Source organism: Gavia stellata, chromosome 2, assembly GCF_030936135.1.
Source record: "Gavia stellata isolate bGavSte3 chromosome 2, bGavSte3.hap2, whole genome shotgun sequence".
Taxonomy (NCBI): domain Eukaryota; kingdom Metazoa; phylum Chordata; class Aves; order Gaviiformes; family Gaviidae; genus Gavia; species Gavia stellata.
Window position 1 is genome coordinate 51,928,000 of NC_082595.1, and position 16,317 is coordinate 51,944,316.

The following is a 16,317-nucleotide window of genomic DNA, read 5'->3' on the forward strand; positions in this document are numbered from 1 at the left end:
CTGGCTTTTACAAGAATAAGCTCATTTAAAATGTAAGAAATGTAGCCCTTAAAGAACCACAGTTACTCAAGTCTCAAGATTTTTGATGAAAGCCTTACTAATTTTGTGTTGCACAACGAATTGCTGAAGAAAAAAACCTAAAAATTTAAGAAATTATGAAATCAAGACATTTAGTTTCTCATTCAACTTGCATGAGTTAATAAAATTATTGCAGCAAAAGCTGCACCGAAACAATGCACCGACTCAGTCTAATAACTAGCCTGACAGACTAAGTTTCACACACGCAAAATAATTATCAACTGTGAGACTGTGATGTTCTGGATTTGTGCTGTATTCTTTCTAAACAATGAGGATAAAAATGAATACAGAACAGCTACTTCAATCTGTTCAACTGGATCAGCGAACAGCCAAGAGTTTTGACACAGCAGTACACATAACCACATAATCACTGAAGCAAAGAAAAGTCCATGCTGGAAGGGACCTTTGGAGACCGTACGATGCAACCTTCTGTTAAGAGCACAGCATGAGGCTAAGTTATCCAGGGCCCTGTCAAGCCAAGTCCTAAATACTTCCAGCAAGAGAGATTCCACCTCTTTTCTGGGCAGCCTATTCCAATTGTTCTCATGGTGAGAAGTTTCTTCCTTCTATTCAGACAGAATTTCCTCCTTTTTTCCCCACCACTGTGCATCCTGGAGGAGAGGGTACCTCCGTCTTCCCTACAACCACCTTTTAGTCACTGGAGGACTGTGACTAGATTCCTCCAAGCCTTCCTTTCCCAAATTCCATCAACCTTTCTTCGTATGTCAAGTCCTTCAACCACCTAATCATCTTGTTGGTCCTCCACTGGAGTGTCTCCAGTTTTTCAGTGAAATAAAACTTTTAGCCATCCCTCTGTAACACTCATGAAAAAGAAAGGGCCCATTCTGCATATGGGCTGCTGGAAAGTATCAGACTGCACAGCAGACTGAGGTTGGGTTGAGTAAGTCACCTTCAACTTTGCATTATGCCTGTAATGTGTAAATGCTTTAACTTTCTTTCAATACACTTATGAAGCAGTAAGTGAACATTATACCTGTACAACTCAAACTGGTTTAATTACCTATTTTTAAAAGTCAGTGGAAAAATATTCTTGAAATGAAACTTTTTATACCAGTATTCATTTTGCACTCATCTTTACAGCTGCAATAAAGTTCTTGCCAAAGCCTTTGACAATTACAAGATAAAGAAACACAGTGTTGTAAGTGCTGCTGTCAAGAAATTTTTGGACACAAATAGTGAATGTGGAAAAGAAGTTGTAATGCAGTTTCATGAAGAATTTCACGGAACATCACACTTCTTCAGTTCTGCAGATTTTAATATGAAACAAATGAAGTACTGCCAATTTACCTTTAATTTCATTTGAAATGAGCAGCTTATTTTCTATCTCCTCCTCTTCACACTCTTTGTTCTTTATCGAGTCCTTTGTTTGTAGTACTCCACTGAGGAAAATAAGATGTTCATTTTTTATTAATACATCATAAAAAATCACTAAGCATGATGACATCTCTTGCTAACAATGCTATTAACATAGCAGGATTCCCACAAAAAGGATGTTGTAGCATCATAAAGCAAAAAAAAAGAGAGTATCTAATTTCTGAGTTATACAAATGGCATGACTACTGACATGAATTTTGTAATGAAGGTTCAAGAGTAGTGTAAACTAAGAATACGTAAATCCTATCAACGCACTTGACTTCATAACTCAAACTGGAAAAGATACAAATGAAGGCAGCAAGTGTGTCCACAGCAAAAGATGGGATGAGTGAAGAACACATATATAGCTGCATCTCCTACAAAGCCTTACTGGTTATCCGGGCCATTTTCAGGAGCTGTCTGAAACATCATCTACTCCTTTTTCTCTGCCCAACCTTCATCCCCACCCCAACTCCTGTACTATACTGACATACTGTTGTGCAGCCGTTGATGATCACGCTGAAAATATCTGGTATTCTTTTGTTACTATGTTTGCATTATTTTTTATCCAGCCAAAAGAGCCACTCTTTGCCTGCTGCCTGTGGCTGCTCCCTCAGCCTTGCCATTCCAAACATTTACAAAGAGGAAACACCTTTCCCCTATTGAGAAAAATGGGGCAAGAGAGGTGGAAATAAGAGAACCTCAAAGCGGGGTGGGTGTACTTGCATCTTAAAGTCAGCCCCTGGGAAACTCTGCAAACTCTGCCATCAGAAGGTATTTCCAGTCTGTTTTTTTACAGAAATGAAGCTTATATGAACTTGCTGACATTATGCGTGCATTTATTTCCTTCTGCTTTTAAGAACCTGAGAACACTTTGGCCAATTTTTACTAAAGCATCACAGAGGCAGAGCTCTCAGAGATACTAAGTATGTAATGAACGTTTTCTAAAAACAGGCACCAGATAGAATGATCTTAAAGTCAAGACTACAAAGCCCACTACAAGAAAGCCCACTACAAGAAAGCCTACTACAAGAAAGCCCACTACAAGAAAGCCCACTACAAGAAAGCCCACTACATGAACTCACACTTTACTATCTACCAGAGAAACAGTCAATAACAACCCCTTTACAATTGTCTTAAACACAGATAAAAAGCCAAACTAGAGCTAACACCTTGTTAGACATCAATATTAGCTAACCTCAAAACACAAATCCACAGAAGAAACAGACCTGTTTAATTCCATTATTTACATTTATACTATTAAATATAATTTATATATCATTTATACTATTAAATACAAGTAAGCATTTCAGAATAAATCAGCTAGGAGCTGCAAGCTCACTGACATCAACAGAAATATATTTAACACATTATTAATGGTGCAAAATGAATATAACAAATCTGAAAAATCCAGCCTTTGTAGTATAGTAGGACACAAATAATAATGGTATGAGAAGCAATGCCAGTGGAATGCATATAGCCGGCATGCCTTCTTGTGCCACAAAGGACTTCTCCACAGTATCTTCCTCAGAAATATCACCTGCATTTATTTACTTAAAAATTATTTTCCTAACCTCCACAAACACAGAAAACTTCTAGAGTAAGATGCTACAAAGTAGTGCAATTAATTCCAAAGCCAAAGTAAATTATTACTGTAATTCAACATAAGGAAGAGTGATCACCAAAACTTGTGAGGAAACATCTACCTTCCTATTTTCTCAAGCACAATTTTCATAGCAACATACATCCAGAAATTTTATCTCACTAGTTAAACACAAGATAGTATCATGAACTGAAGGTTTTGGGGAAGACATTGGAAGATAAATTGAATTTTCTTTTAAGAGGTAGAACCATTTGATTCCCAAGCCTGAGAACCTTCCTTCATTGTAAATATTTCCAGAGTGGAATTCCTATTACAGTGAAATTCTTTTGCTACTCTGAAGATAGTTTAAAGATACTTTCAAATTAATATTGCATATGCTGTCTGCATGTAATTTTTATCTTGAATTTTAATCTCAGGAACATTTCAGAGGGACAGACCGCAGTTTTTACACACGTATTTTTGCAAACCAGAATTTTCTAGCATAATTGTTTGTACACACATATACCTCTTACTAGTTAAAAAAATAGGAAAGAAAAGGAGTAAGTGGAACTCGAGATTAGCTAAGTACCACTTAGATTTAAGAGAACAGAATAAATCTCATGGTTGACCGTATGTGGTTGGTTCCTCAATCAAGGACTTCCACGAAACAAATGATCACCTAGAATATGAAGGTATACACAACTGTACTGAAGTCAAACATAATTAAATCCACACTATGAGCTCAGCAGCTAAAAAGCACACAAGTATACGTATCTATGTCTTCAATTATGCATGTGTACTTCCAATACACATCTGAAAAATCCACTGGGTATTGCAATAACCAGATGCTCAATATTTTATAACTCTAGCAGTTCGTATATACCTAATGCTGTGAACACTATTTTTCATGCCTTTTTCAAAGGAAGTTTATTCAACTAAAAGTCGTCTCTGACTATGCTGGATACATAAAGAATGTGGAAAGCTAGACGATAAAATCCAGATAATCATCAGTGTATTCAAACAGTTCAAACAGAAACTGCAAAGCCTCTGGGTAGTTCAAAGTTGGCACAAGGCTGTTATTCTCTTAATGAAAATTACTCAATACAGTGAACAGATAGCACGTGTATTGGTTATTTTAGGTCTTCATAAAGATAACACCACCTAAAAAATGAAAGACAAAAAAATTGTTCTTCAATTAATTAAGAGATAGTCTGTAAAGCCAATGTTTATGTCTAGAAAAAGATGAATTTACTACAACTATGGCTAATGTGATGAATGACACCTATTATTTAACACAGGTTATTTCAAAACTACACATGAAACTGTTTTCTGTCTTTTTTTGCTGTGTAAATTCACTTGAGTATGACTGGTGTATGCTGTTTATTTGTAGTATGGAAATTATATCAACACTGCTTGATGCTCCTACTAGATCTTTTTCAGTATAACTTGAACAATATCACCTGATTGAAACAATATGAAAGAATGTTCTAAAGAAAAGCTGACCAATTTTAAAAGGTGCAAAAAGCTACACATTAAATTTTATTTTATTTTTTATTTTGCATAGGTTTTTGGAATAAAGGAAACAACTAATAATAGTTCAGAAAAGAAAAAAAATCTAGTGGAAAAAGGAAGGGAAATCATAATACACTGACAGATCTGGTTAACCCAATTTGAAAAAAAAAGAAGTTTTAAAAAAAAATCTTGCAGAGGAGTTTCAGAGGATTTAATTGATTCTTAATAAAGCAGTTAAGTTTCAATCATCAGCTTTACTGTGAGGTATTTACCATATAATACGAACTCTCCAAAGCCTCTCAAGACACTACTATTGCTAACACTTACAGTTCATATATTATGAACACATGATAATGTAGCTGACATAAATACATAACAAATGACACTTCTTGTTCCAGAGTGTCTTCTACTTCTGTATGAAAATAGCCAATAAAATAATGCACTGATTTTGTAACTAATTAAAAATGTATGGAACCCTATTGCCTCACATAAAAACCCCATGAAAACACTGAACTCTATCTTTTTAGTTTCAAAGATAGCCTTCTTATACCATAAATACTATTTTCCAGTGCAAGCTTCGAAACGATCTCATGTCACCGCTTCCAAGAGTTCCACGGACAAATCACTGTACTGCATTGCCTGGTAAGTTGTATTTTAAACTGACTGACTCCAAACAATCCATACTTTGAAAGGAACTGATAGTTACCCAGGTGCTGCCTTTTCCTTCACATCACATAACAGGGGCTTCTTGCAAGGAGATTTACTTTCTGCATCTTCCTGCTTAGTTGTTTCTGGTACAGTTTTCCCAGACGACTGATTGTGAGCTGAAGATTTCATACCTACGTGACCAGGGCTGGGGCATTTTCTGTCACTGTTTAAAACAAATTAACAAAATGTTTAAAACTGAAAGCAGCCAAGTTGTTCAACTTATTTTCTCCATGGGTAAAGTCATTAATGTAATTGAAGATGTACGAGGTTTTTGTTTAAGAAATACACATAAGTTTTTTACTTGCAACCAACAAAATTGTATACCTGGGATTTTCAGAAATCACAATACAGAACTCTCTTCCCTAAGAAATCAAAGGTAAAACGTTTAGGTAATTCAACAGGAATAGAATTTGCCTAATGTTATTTTTGAAAATAAGCTATCGACTACAAATATTTGTAACACAAGAAAACTTTGAAGTATCCTTTTCCTCCTATCCCTTCTCTCCCTTCCACGATATACTGCTGTGCAGCCAGGACCCTTTAAAAATGTTATGCAGTCTCTTAATTGGGACAATGAAAAAAGTAGCACTTGACACAGTCCCTGACACAGAAAACACTGCTCAAACTGTTACTGGCTTCACTGGGATGGTACCCAGCCTACCTGTCAGAGGGTAATTAATTCACTTCAGATTTCCAGAACACTACATTTATAAGAACAATCAAACCAGGCAGTGCTCTTTGACAGCTGAATATTTTGGTTTTTAAAGCATGAAGCTGAAACTGTCTCCGAGAATGTAATTGAAAAACATGTGGTCCTTTACAGTGGGAACTGGAAATCTTCACTACGAACAGTCACATTTTCACATTTACAGTAATGTAGCCCTTGAAAAGAATGGAAAGCCTCTCCTCTTTTCCTTTCCTTCTTAAATTCTCTATGTATCCCCACAGCACAAAATATGCACAGGAGTCGGTGTCCACCATTTCTGATAGAAAATCATAATCTGAAAACCATCATCTTGGTATCACATCCCTTTGGTTTTTCCCAGTGCTCTTGCTAGAAGCTTCAGCTACACACTTCAGCATTGTTCTTGCAAAACTCACTCTCAGTAATTTGATTCCCCACTTCCATAATAATGACAGAATTTATAGTAGCTATTCTTCAAAAAGCAACATTAATTTACAGTCACATCAATAAGGTCATCCCAGCAAACAAAAGAAACACAAATAAATCATTTTCTTAAGTGAAACCAATGGGCAAATCCATTTTAAATTCCAATTAACCACTTAGTAGTCTAGTTACACTGAAGATGAAACCGAACTCTTATTAAATCACACACAGTAAAATCAGTATCAGTGTTTGACAGCTCGGTGACCTTTTCGATAAGCACTAATGAAACCATTTCTTCCCTGTAAATGTAGATAAATAGGCTGGCCTTTCTGAAACCATTCAGCCATTACACAACTACAAATTACGTTGCAGAACACCAAAATAAAGTACTGCTGTTAGTCACGGACATCACTTCAATCGTAATTACTTGATTACAGGAGAGGTGGATCTTTCAGTTGCTTCCACTTTTCTGTTTCTGGGGACAGGACTGGCTGCAGGCATCTCCCCACTCAACCGGTCAGGTAAAAGGCTTTCTTTGTTCAAGTTCAGCTCTGAATAGGGGCAGCTGACTGCACTAGAAGTTGAAGAAGAAAAATGCCTCCTTATTCTCAGACACTTTACTGACTTCACTCAATTCAAATGAAATGACATCAGAGACCAGTTTTCTAGAAGCAGATGCAATCAATTAATACAAAGATTAGAAAAAATGCAGTAAGTAATCATACTTTAAAATGTTAATAAATCTACCAATTAAAAACCTCAACCTGAATGTTTTTCGCATTCCCTTTTGACAGCGACCTATGTAACAAAAATTGTATTAATTTATATTACAGCATACATTCTGCAAAATTGCTTGATGAACGCTTAGCATGCTCTTTCATACCTATAATGGTATTTTATACATAAAATACAGGGTGCCTTTGACTATACCCACCTCTCTCCAAATAAAGTCATATTCCCATGGCCATTTTTTCTGTGAAGGAGGTTATTTCTGTTACGTAATGTCCACACAGAGCTGCATTGCAAGGGCACAGTATGAGGAATGGTGCACATCCTCTTGCTGCAGTGAATGCCCCATCTTTGCAAATGCAATTTTGTGATTATCCATTAAAAGATAGTCATATTTTCACAGTCTTTCCTATCATTCGTGGTGAATGGAGTCAAATCCAGTTGGTGGCCGGTCACAAGCGGAGTCCCCCAGGGCTCAGTTTTGGGACCAGTCTTGTTTAATATCTTTATCGATGATCTGGATGAGGGGATTGAGTGCACCCTCAGCAAGTTTGCAGATGACACCAAGTTGGGAGGGAGTGTTGATCTGCTCGAGGGTCGGAAGGCTCTGCAGAGGGATCTGGGCAGGCTGGATCGATGGGCCGAGGCCAATTGTATGAGGTTCAACAAGGCCAAGTGCCGGGTCCTGCACTTTGGCCACAACAACCCCAGGCAACGCTACAGGCTTGGGGACGAGTGGCTGGAAAGCTGCCCTGCAGAAAAGGACCTGGGGGTGTTGATTGACAGCCGGCTGAAGATGAGCCAGCAGTGTGCCCAGGTGGCCAAGAAGGCCAACGGCATCCTGGCCTGTATCAGAAATAGTGTGGCCAGCAGGAGTAGGGAGGTGATCGTGCCTCTGTACTCGGCGCTGATGAGGCCGCACCTCAAATACTGTGTTCAGTTTTGGGCCCCTCACTACAAGAAAGACATTGAGGTGCTGGAGCGTGTCCAGAGAAGGGCGACGAAGCTGGTGAGGGGTCTGGAGCACAAGTCTTATGAGGAGCGGCTGAGGGAACTGGGGTTGTTCAGCCTGGAGAAGAGGAGGCTGAGGGGAGACCTCATCGCTCTCTACAACTACCTGAAAGGGGGTTGCAGAGAGGTGGGTGTTAGCCTCTTCTCCCAAGTGAAGAGTGACAGGACAAGAGGAAACGGCCTCCAGTTGCACCAGGGGTGGTTCAGGCTGGATATTAGGAAAAATTTCTTTACTGAGAGAGTGGTGAAGCGTTGGAACAGGCTGCCCAGGGAAGTAGTGGAGTCACCCTCCCTGGAGGTGTTCAAGGAATGTGTGGACGTGGCGTTGTGGGACATGGTTTAATGGGCATGGTGGTGTTAGTTGATGGTTGGACTTGATGATCTTACAGGTCTTTTCCAACCTTAGTGATTCTGTGATTCAACACTCCCTATTTCACTGCACTCCAGCTAGGAAAAGACAGAATTTGACACTGTGCATTGATAAAACAACTTGTAAATATTACTCTGACAAATGTGAATGTCGTACCGCCCAAAGTCAGAAAACCTGTGTTTGCACAAGAGGTAGGAAAGGGAAGAACAACAACACAAAACACATGGGACTGAACTAGGATTTTGTCTTTAGAAGAATACTCTGCAGTGTTCAACTGATTAGTCAGGCTACATACTCACACTTCAAAGATAATATCCTAAACTCTGAAAGGTATCTATATGCCACAACAGTGAATAACAACATGCTCAAGTTTTCAGATCTCTATTTAGATGCTCTATTTGTGGCTTATGAGCTATGACACTAACTATAATCTGAAATTATGCTTTTCTACTCACCTGTATTATCACAAGGATCTCCAACAGTAAAATGTAAAAAACCCACGTCCTGCGATTTCGCTTATTTTCTTTTCAACAGTGTAACTACCTGCCTTTCCATAAACCACTGCAATGTTTTATTTGTTTCACTGATTGTTACATGCATGATTTCCAAACAGAACTGTCTGATATAAACAAGTCTACCTTGCCAGCCATCTGCCCTGCCACCTCCAAATTACAAAAAATAAATAGAAAACCAACAGCTTTCATTACCATGTTCATTTTACAAAGCACACCATAAAAAAAGGCCTTTTATTCAAAATATGCTGTCGATTCTCCTTTTCCTTTACCAATGAAACTTTGGATTCAGAGTGAGTATGAATCAACTCTTATCACGAGGTTGGACCATTACTGGTGATCTAATTTTTGGTCTCACTAATGTAAACAAAGAGTTGGTGGAAATTTACATTTCTCTCAGCACTAGCATAGAAGGAGAAAATTCCTTAAGGCTACACAGGCCAAGTCAGTCAGTCCTTGCTGAGGTTATCAAGACAGGAGTCCAACAGCATGTCTGATTTTTTAAGTTGGTTCATTTGAAAACAAGACAGTATCAACCTTTTTTTTTTTAGTCCTTGTATAGCTGTGCTGAATTTGAATTATGGAGGAAAAAACATGCCAGTAGAATACAATTTTTTTTGATTCTCTAAGCAAAATGAGATCCCTGTTTAAGGACACTCCAAGCACATGTTGTTCCACAACAGCCTGTACAGTGTTTTCAAGGGACATACAGGCATATCCCCAGGGGACCTAATGAAGCACAGAACAGTCATCTTTGCCTTCTTCTGAGGAACTGGGTCGTAGTCCCAGCACCTCCTCTGAGATACAGGCACTGAAGTTTTTTGCCAAGAGAACCTTCATACCAAGAGTTCATGCAACTGAATAAGATATAGCCAAATGGGTGGCTGGACTCTAAAGCACTACACTTGAAATAGGGTACTTTTTTGTTAATGAAATTGTTTTAAAGTCATGGAACATAATATACAAATAAAAAATTAACTTGGAGCATTTAGTTTTTATTTCTAATTTCTCATAATCAGAATTTGGCATTTTATTTTAGATTTATTTATATACCTCTACTTACATTTATTTTTCAACCTACTGGTTTTGTCTGTCTCAGGACTAGCCTCTGCCAGATGTCTTAATAGAACAAAAAAACATTAGGTGAAATATGGGGAAGAAAACAGGAACACTAGGAAACAGGGGAAGTTGTTTTATATTCTCAATTCTTTATACTGCTGCATCTATCACAATGATGTCTTTTTTTCCTTTCAAATGAACTACAAGATGAAAGATAACAGGCTTCTATTGAGAAAAAGGTTTTAAGGAGCCAAGGCTAGTGGGATTTCGTTCTTGCTGTGACAAACTCATACCACCGTGATGAAATGCAGTTATCAGAAACTCAGGAATATATTGGTTAATCTCAGTTCTGCCCTTACTATAAGGCAAAGCATGTAATCTTCTTGTGGCTTCCTATGCTCACAGCGGCACTTTGAGGCTTAGTGTTTTTAAGCAGTTAGAGGGTTGTCTCAAGGAAACGCTAAACACTACCAATTGATATTTAACTTCAGTTGTGTATTATTAAGCAAGCCTTACACCACAATGAAATCTGACAATACAATTTCATCTCCAGCAGGTCTTCCGTTTATCAACACCACTAATATGTTTTAAATTAAAAAAACAAGAAAAAGCCTCAAAATTCAGTCCTTCATTAGAACTTGCCTGTATATACTGCCTTTTCCTTCAGCATTTTCTGGAAAAGCAGAAGTGGAATGACAATTTCAGTCAACAACAGTTAAAATATTAATGATGTTAGAACACTAGATTCAGATGAGTTTTTATTTGTAATTAATCATTTGAGTTGCTGTATCATTTTTTGAAAACTCGATAGTCCTTTATTGTTACTACTAGTTGGGGCAACAAAAAGAACCCTCATGGTTTCCACTATTAGCTTTGTTTCAACAAAACACGGCATGAATGAACCTGTGTATGAGTTACATGGCTTCGGATCAATCAGTAAATCCTCCTGAACCTCAATGCCTCCAGCCTTCAGTTCAGTTTAACTTTACTACAAAGAATGAAAAATTAATCTTGTTATTCCTACATATTACAAGTATTTGATTTATACAGGATTGTAAGTTTTAAAGACAACTCATCTCAAGGGCTTAGAAGTCTTGATGTTTAGGTTATTTAATATTAAATTAGGATTTTTAACTTTTCTGTCAACTTAAACCTGTATTTCTGCTCCAGCTTGCAGTTTGCCTTAGCACACACACTATTTTGAAAACAGCAAAAGGTCAGAAGGCAGTTTCCAAAATGATCAAATGTCCTTGACTTGGGGGTACCAAGGTCTGCCAGAGGCACATGGAGAATTGCAAGAAGCAGAACCAGCAGCAGGTACTCAATCTGAAACCTCTGCTATACATCTGACAGGGCTGTACACCCTCCAGCACTGCTTCACAGCTTTGACACCAGTCCAACACAAAGATACTCAATTATCATCTGAGCTGCTCCAGTAGGCTTCAGTAAACAAATATTCACATTAATACCACCTGACCCCCTCCCCCACAGGAGAGTGATCAGCCATCTCTAAATGTTGAAGGATCAACATAGCACAGCAATTAGCTATCTGCGGTACACTTTGCATCCTACTGAAATGGCAGCAGAGTGGCTGGCAATACACATGTCCATAACACAGGCTTCTGAGGAAAGGGAGCCACTGTTTCTAGAGTCCTCAGCATAGGCTGAGTAAAAACTGAGCATTAAAATACACTTCTGTTCTTATCCAGTCAGGAAAGATCAACAAAGGAAAAACCCAATGCACCTATTACTTGTAAACCATGGTGAAGAATTCCTGGGATCACAGGCCTGGGATTTTCAAGTCAACAGAGATTTTACATCGTCAGCCCTTTCCAGTACTGTCTGATGGAACAGAAGTGTTGAGGTAGCATATCCCATTTGTGGTTATTTTGCAACTGCTCTTCTATCACTCTCAAGATCTGTCTCTAGGTAGGGTTACATACATATCTTTTTTCTCTAAAGTTCAAGGGTAGTAGGATAAAACTGGGCTACTGATGGGTGGGCATGGACCTTAATCTTCTCCAGACATCTGGAGATGCTCCTATCTTCTAGTAGTATGCAAAGTTTGTGAGGCACAGAGTCCAACTGGATTACTCAGCCTCAGCTACACCTAACATCAGAAGAGAAGATAAGCCAGGATTCTCTCCTAACCTGAAGAACAGGAATAAGGTGGTACTCTGTTTGGTAAAAGAATGTTAATACTATAGTATTTTTTAATATAGATTATTAGTCTTTATGACTGCTTGGAATATTTTGCAAACCTGTGTGAAACCACAGACAGGTCTCCTGGTTTAGCTGTGCTGGTTGGAAATGTTACCAACTCCGGCTTCTCATTACCTTTCAGGTGCAGGTTATTGCCAAGCACTGCCAAGGGATGAGGTTGTATGGCAGCTCCAGGAAAATTCACCCAGATTTGCTCAAACTATCTTCCCTGATGGGTTAAACAAATAGATTGGACTAACTGACAGATTAGACTTTATCTAGAGTAGCCTATGTCCAGATGACTGCACCTGCTGGTAGTGATATGTGATTAGCAAGAAACCTCCATCAAAAAGGTCCTGACAACATCTGAGGGATGTATTCTTTTTTTTCTGCTGGATTTTTGTGAAGTGATGTCTTGCCTTCAGTTGACTTTATGAAAACATTTTTAACTAGTCTGGAAACAAGTGATACAAATGTTCTCTTTCACAATTTCCAACACATGTTGTAGTGGGTTTGCATGTCAAGGTTTTGGTAGCGGGGGGGCTACAGGGGTGGCTTCTGTGAGAAGCTGCTAGAAGCTTCCCCTGTGTCTGACAGAGCCAAGGCCAGACGGCTCCAAGACGGACCTGCCGCTGGCCAAGGCTGAGTCAACCAGCGATGGTGGTAGCACCTTGGCGATAACATATTTAAGAAGGGGGAAAAACAACTGTGCAATGGCAGCTGGAGAAGAGAGGAGAGAGAGTGTGTGAGAGAAATAACTTTACAGACACTAAGGTCAGTGAAGAAGGAGGGGGAAAAGGTGCTCCAGGCACTGGAACAGATACTCCCTTGCAGCCCGTGGTGAAGACCATGGTGAGGCAGGCTGTCCCCCTGCAGCCCATGGAGGTCCACGGTGGAGCAGATATCCACCTGCAGCCCATGGAGGACCCCACGCCAGAGCAGGTGGATGCCTGAAGGAGGCTGTGACCCCATAGGAAGCCCATGCTGGAGCAGGCTCCTGGCAGGACCTGTGGACCCGTGGAAAGAGGAGCCCACGCTGGAGCAGCTTTGCTGGCAGGACTTGTGACCCCGTGGGGTCCCACTCTGGAGCAGTCTGTTCCTGAAGGACTGCACCCCGTGGAAAGGACCCACGCTGGAGCAGTTCGTGAAGAACTGTAGCCCATGGGAAGGACCCATGTTGGAGAAGTTTGTGGAGGACTGTCCCCTGTGGGAGGGACCCCACGCTGGAGCAGGGGAAGAGTGTGAGGAGGAAGGAGCGGCAGAAACGTGTGATGAACTGACCGCAACCCCCATTCCCTGTCCCCCTGTGCCACTCAGGGGGAGGAGGTAGAGGAAATGGGGAGTGAAGTTGAGCCTGGGAAAAAGGGAGGGGTGGGGGGAAGGTGTTTTTGAGATTTGGTGTTATTTGTCATTATTCTACTCTGATTTTGATTGGTAATAAATTAAACTAATTTCCCCAAGTTGAATCTGTTTTGCCTGTGACGGTATTGGTGAGTGATCTCCCTGTCCTTATCTCAACCCATGAGCCTTTTGTTGTACTTTCTTTCCCCTGTCCAGCTGAGAAAGGGGAGTGATAGAGCTGCTTTGGTGGGCACCAGGCATCTAGCCAGGGTCAACCCACCACACATGTTTATCATCAAAGCATTCTTTTTTAGGAGAAAGCTGCTTCAACAGTCTAAACCTGACTCAAGAGTAGCTTATAACGGATTTGGCTGGGGCCAATGACCTTACATAAAAGGTAAAATGAAACTTGAGACTGGCATCAAAATCAGACAAGAATTACTTCAACAGACACTGAATGAATAGATGTAACATCCTGCTAAGCTGAGGTTTCCCGTGTTTCTGCACTGCGGTTCTCTTACAGCACAGCCTCCACCACGGCACATTCAGTTCACTTCAACTTACACATAACGCATGTAAAGTTTCTGGTAAAAATCTTTATTCATGGAGAGTTGACCCAAATCACTAATGACCTGTTTACAACTGACCACTTCGTATTACTGCTTGAACTTGAAAATTACTGCATGCATTAAACATCAGAGAGCATACAATACACAACCATAAATATGCAGGTGATCTGCATAATGCTACCAACCTGCACATCAGTCTCAGTTTCAACTGCACAGCACAAAACCCTAGATCAACTGGTGATAGATACCAAGTCTTTATTAACATCAACTTTTCAAAAAATTAAATGCTTTAACCCCACTACATAATTAATCACCAAGGCTTTAATCTGGTTCCTAAGGAACAAGCTCTCAAAATTATTTCAGAACTACTTAGCATTTTAGATTATCATAATTTCTTCATGCAGGCATTTATGCTGTAGATAGACGTACCTCATAATGGAAAAAAAACCAAAAAAGATAAGCATGGTTAAATACATTTCAGGGTTGCTAAGTTAAAAGAGCCATGGGACTGCTACCTGCTACCAAGGGACTGCTACATGGATAATTATACCAATTTCAAAATGTCTTTGTTAATTCAGGAAAAAAGTGATGGTACAACGTCAGAATTTTTGGGATGACCTGGATCCTCAAGTCTGTAGATTCCAGATAAATAACAAATCTCATTATTTTCCTCAGAAATGCTCAAGAAAAAAAACCACAATATCAGCACAGAGGGCAAACTAATATAGTTAGTGAATAAGATACTTAATGGTGTTAATTTATTTGCTATGAAACAACAAATACCTGTCTTATGATCAACAAAATCTCTTTGGTTATATTTTTATCCCATAGAACTATCAGTTAATGGGCAAATAACAGGATTGCTAAGACCATAGTAAATATAAAACACAATAGATTGCCGTGACTTTATGTCTTTTCTTAATATTCAGGACGAGTAAGTATAACAACTTTAAATACCATGGAAAATCTTGTTATAAAAGCAAAGGCTACGTGAACTAACTAGACATATAGCTCTTACTCATCCCCTCCCTGTGGAACATTAGATGTTTTAGTGCCAACGTTTATTCAGAAAGATCATAAATTAAAAACTTTTCTGACACATTCACTTACAGGGTTCCCCCCCCTCTCCCCCCAAAGTTTCAGCCTTGGGCGAAGAATGTGTATGTACACCTGATTCTAAGTAATTGAGACAGCACATGGTAAGGAATTGGAATTTATTGCCTTACAGATCAGGTGCATTAATAAATCATACAAGACTCAATCTACTGGAATATGAAATAAAATGGGTTTCAGCTAAGCAGCCAGGAAGCTTTTTAGGCAAGTCTAGTTTACTTCGCATTTGCAGGGGACTAAGAACATGAATGCAGTAGGTTGCCATATGCTACCTGAAGGATGGTAACCCCTTAAGTACTAACTTGGCTGTTTAAGGAGTTAACCTACTGATTGAGTGCAACAAAGCTTCTCAAAAGGGAAGGTAGAAAAAGTGGAAAAAAAAAAAGCCAAAGATAAAGAACATGTACAGAATAAGACAAAAGGAAAAGGGTGAGAATAATCTGAAAGACAGCAATGCAGCATACTGTGTAATGACAACACCACAACAGTTCATACTGCAACAGGTTTTGTCACTGGAGCTAACCTAGCCACATCTCTTCCTGGAGATAAAACTTGTACTAGCATCAGGAGTTCTTCTGCAGAGTGCACAAACACAATGCCTCTGCTGTAGACAGGAAAGAACTTCTTGCAGCAAAAGATGCCTTTTGCACACTAAGCATGTAACAACACAATGAGTTTTGCTGGCAGGTATCTTTGTTAGGGATGAGTCAGGACTTCTACCAGTGCTGATATGCCATCAAAACCTTGTAGCATAATTCTAGTCAGCAGAACATAATTCTCTCACCAAAAACATGAAAAAATTGCAGAGCTAACTCTTGGATCATGGTAGTTTAACAATATACTTAAAAAACATGAATAGACAAATAATCAAAGATCAATCCTCTAATCATATGAGAGCAGAAAGCACAAAGCGATTTGCCATTCAAGGACGGTATGACTGCGTAACAGAAAAATTCCAAGAAAACTCCTGGAAGCTCTAAATTGCAAAAACGTAATAGGATGATATTTATGATACTTAATTCGCAACTTAACATGTTACATTAACTATA

At 39.2% G+C, this 16,317-nt stretch overlaps 1 protein-coding gene across 1 annotated transcript in view; it reads right to left on the reverse strand.

Moving 5' to 3' along the window:
* Positions 1–16,317, reverse strand: part of L3MBTL3 (L3MBTL histone methyl-lysine binding protein 3) — an 85,258-nt gene that overhangs the window by 8,897 nt on the left and 60,044 nt on the right. The window contains exons 17-19 of the mRNA XM_059827835.1: positions 6,790–6,936; positions 5,253–5,417; positions 1,387–1,478 (exon numbers count right to left, since the gene is read on the reverse strand). Of these exons, the coding sequence (XP_059683818.1) occupies positions 1,387–1,478; positions 5,253–5,417; positions 6,790–6,936 (404 nt within the window). The remainder of the gene's footprint in view (positions 1–1,386; positions 1,479–5,252; positions 5,418–6,789; positions 6,937–16,317) is intronic.